Below are 4,072 nucleotides of genomic sequence, written 5' to 3'. Positions count from 1 at the left end.
CAACCATACTGTAAATCGTGCAAAACAGTTGCTAAATGAGCAAAAATATACCATAGGTTGCAAGGAAAACATTTAGAAACGATACCAATGTCGTAGAATGCCAAAATCAAAGGAAAAAAGACAAAAATGTAAAGAAATGAATTCGAAGAGTAGATTATTCGCCATAACATATTCTGTGCCATTTGTTCAACCCTCATGACCACGTAGATTTCATAATGGAAACAACTTCTTTTTTTTGCAAAACTTTTTTTTTATTCGCACGCGCGCATCAGTTTTGGGGTTTCCAGAGGATGTCATCCATATAATCAAATCAACATGGCCTAACTGTTGCAGTTGCACACAGCTTGAAACGTAATTTCCGAATTGAGCTTCCATTATAAGAACGTCCTTGGGGTTCTAGTTCTATACAATACTAAGCAATACCCCTCACGGGGTCTAATGCTTAGGGGTGTGTATGGGATATGCGAAACTGTGCGAATGTGTAGAGTGCAAATTAGTGGATTATGGTTATTAAATAGAAATAGATCTATACGTATAATGGATTAATAACCCATATACTTGATTTAAAGAGGATTTGTAAAGAAGTAAAGGCTTAAGTCTACCTAATAACGCAATTAAATATATCGTATTGTTTCTCAGACAATTTCTAGGGTACTAGTATTTTGTTCTTCTTGTGCTACTAGTTATTTCAAGTTATTTGGACCATATTTCCAGCGTATTTGTCAAACGTCTAAAGTAAAATATACTGTCAGTATTTCTGTATCTGTACAGCCGGTATAATCGCGTCTCGGCGTAAAATATCAGCTTCGCAGGCACGCTACCCACTGGACTACGCACGCTACTCTATTTTCTGTGCAATATTACTAGTGCAGTTTTTCACAAACATAATTCTAACGTATTTTTTCTCCCAGGATACTAGAATGGGTGGAAGGAAACGTGAGTTTGATCACAGTCCACCCCGCACCACAGTTCCCCTTCGGTACGGAGAGGGGAACCACTGTTATCGGGTACTATGCAACCTTCGACTGCAGCTCATGGACCTTCCCGGGCACCCTCCTCAAACAGGTTCTACTTTACTTATTTTATAAACAGGTTTGAGCTCTAATTGCCAACACAAAAACTCACCCAAATTTTCGACTGTACAGCTTCAGTCTTTGTCAAGGAATGAGCAATCCACCGCTTCCGTGACGTCACGCAGATAACACACGTGACTCCGTGAGCAGTGGATCATAGGTTGCAGAAAGTCTGTGGCGCCCCCCGTCTCTGTTGAGGGATGGATATGTCGGAGTAGTGACAAAAACGGGCCATATATAAAAAGCAAACGCACTTCCCCCATCAACCTCTGCTTGGAGATTATCGGACTGGTTTTACTTCTACCATGTGTCTGATTGTGTTGTTTCTGATTTCACAGGTTGTAGCGAGGAGTAAAGCCCAGCTGGGGGAGGTTGTAGGAGGTGAGGTCATCGGGGACCCTGTTCTGTTCATCCGAGGCTTGAGCAATCAGAGGGCGATGAACAGGGAATATTTCCTGGGCATGGGCGCGCTGAGTCTGCTCGCTCTGCTGCTCCTATGCGCAGGATGGCAGGGAAACGGCGAGGAGGTCAAAGAGGTACGGTTCGTTATCACTTCGTTATGAAACAAGTTTGAACTGTAATGGCCAACACAAAACTGAATTGGACTCATCCAAATTTTCGACTGTACAACTCCAGTCTTTGTCAAGGAATGAGCAATCAACCGCTTCCGTGACGTCACGTACATACCACATGTGACTCCGTGAGCAGGGGATCATAGGTTTCAGAAAGTCTGTGGCGCCCCCCGTCTCTGTTAAGCCCTGATGTAGATGGCCTGTAGACTTTCTGCAACCTATGATCCACTGCTCACTGAGTCACGTCAGTTAGGTTCCCAGGTAAGTTTCCAATGATCGGAGTTCAATTAGCCCCACCATTCACTATACATAGCGTACAAAACTATTAGCAAAACTCCTAAAGGCGTAACACTCCTACCGGACGGCCTATTGAGCTGGACGGGGGAAAACTATTAGAGCCCCGAAGACAACCTGCCCCGACCACGATAGACTGGATACCGGGCTAGGGGAATAATTGTTGCATGCGATTCCCATCTGGGTCCGTCCGTTCTCGTTTCTAGTTCATTTCCGCTGACCACAAGTGAAGAAAATGACTGATTAAGCCGGTTGGAGTACGGACATTAGTTTCAATTATAGCTGGAGAAACGGATATTAGTTTCAATTGAAGCTGAAGAAACTTTAGAATACCAACGTATCTGAAATTAGCGACAATATTGTGTTCTCAGATTTACAATTGGCAATGTTGATTTGATTATATGGATGGCATCCTTGCTTGCGTGAATTTTCGTCTTTTTCCAAAAGAAGAGGTGTTCGACCTTACTGTAAATTGTACAAAGCAGGTGATATATGCCATAAAATGAAAAAAAAATACGATACTAATGTCGTAGAATAGAAGGAAAAGAAGAAATTACTAGTATGTGAAGAAATGAAAAGGAAGAGTCTATTATTCGTCATTCTTTGTTAAATGCCTATGTTGTGTACATACTGATCCATATCACACGGTTGAATGCATTGTTCTGTCAGTAACGTCTGCTATCTTTTCCCCCAGCTTTTCCTATCTGCATAACGAAAGGAACAGGTATGTACTGAGACCTTGTCGTCACATTGTCTCATCATATTTATCAGTAAAGTGTTCAGTGTAGGAGTAAAGTGAAGAAAGTTGCATGCAAATTGAGTTGTCTGTCTTGTGTGGGTTGGTTTCAATACACGTAACAGATGTATTTGTTTGTATGGATGGCGTTCAGCACCAAGGACAGGTAAAGACAGTGTAGGAGAGAAGTGAAGAAGGTTGCATGCAAATTAGGTTGCGTATCTTGTGTGGGTTGGTTTCAATACACTTAACAAATGTATTTTTGTGTGTGGATGGCGTTCAGCACCAAGGACAGGTATAGACAGTGTAGGAGAGAAGTGAAGAAGGTTACATTCAAATTTGTGCAATGTATTCACACACACGACTCGATTGCAAAGGAGGACTTTAGAAAGTCACAAGTGTCTCTCGGATCATCGTAACATTTATACACCGTGAGATGAAAATATTCTCCTTTTAAAAGGCGAGGTTACCTTTACCGTAGGACTTTACACGATTTTGATGCCGTAGAATTTTATTTCAAGAAGGGTGTGACAGACCCAACCAGCTACAAGGATCGAAGGCTATCTTTTCGGTAACAAGACAGCTGAAAGTTTTTACGACATATGAACGACTATTCTAAGAATACTCTCAGTCTGCAATTTATGACGAATCGGACTGGGCCCTTATGTAGAGAGTCGGGTATATCTGTGTATAGACGGAGTTCAGTACCAAGGACAAGTGCGAGTGCCAATATAATAAATAGATGTGTTTGTGTGTATCTGTGTGTGGATGGCATTCAGGACCAAGGACAGGTATGCTTTTTAATACAATGAACAAACGCATTTGTGTGTGTGGATGGCGTTCAGCAACAAGGACAGGTATGGATGTTGATACAATGAACAGATGTATTTGTCTATGTGTGGATGGCGTTCAGCACCAAGAACCAATGTGATTTATTTTCAATACAATAAACAGATGTATTTGTGTGTGTGCATGGCTTTCAGCACCAAGGACAGGTATAGGTTGGTTTCAATACATGTACATTAAATAGTTGCATCTGTGTGTGTGTGTGTGTGTGTGTGTGTGTGTGTGTGTGTGTGTGTGTGTGTGTGTGTGTGTGTGTGTGTGTGTGTGTGTGTGTGTGTGTGGATGGCGTTCAGTACTAAGGACAGCTGTGGGATTCAATATAATAAACAGATACATGTGTGTGTGTGTGTGTGTGTGTGTGTGTGTGTGTGTCTGTGTGCCTGTTCGTATGCATGTGTGTGTGTCTGTGTGTGTGTGTCTGTGTCTGTGTGTGCGTGCGTGCGTGCGTGCGTGCGTTTGTCTTCTTAAACACTAGCACTTTGCAGCAGTGAAATTTCTACTGAAAAACTCTCCTCTTGGATTACAGGAATTCTGTAGAGGAACAAGCCAGG

The 4,072-nt window shown here is 42.2% G+C and overlaps 1 protein-coding gene across 1 annotated transcript in view; it reads left to right on the top strand.

Moving 5' to 3' along the window:
• Positions 1–4,072, top strand: part of LOC109480328 — a 14,368-nt gene extending 10,296 nt beyond the window's left edge. The window contains exons 4-7 of the mRNA XM_019782520.1: positions 912–1,065; positions 1,412–1,609; positions 2,634–2,663; positions 4,048–4,072. Of these exons, the coding sequence (XP_019638079.1) occupies positions 912–1,065; positions 1,412–1,609; positions 2,634–2,651 (370 nt within the window). The 3' untranslated portion in view covers positions 2,652–2,663; positions 4,048–4,072. The remainder of the gene's footprint in view (positions 1–911; positions 1,066–1,411; positions 1,610–2,633; positions 2,664–4,047) is intronic.

Source organism: Branchiostoma belcheri, unplaced genomic scaffold (genome assembly GCF_001625305.1).
Source record: "Branchiostoma belcheri isolate BF01 breed outbred unplaced genomic scaffold, Haploidv18h27 scaffold50, whole genome shotgun sequence".
Lineage (NCBI taxonomy): Eukaryota > Metazoa > Chordata > Leptocardii > Amphioxiformes > Branchiostomatidae > Branchiostoma > Branchiostoma belcheri.
Note: the sequence above shows the minus strand (reverse complement) of the source record. Positions and strands in the feature narration are given on the sequence as shown.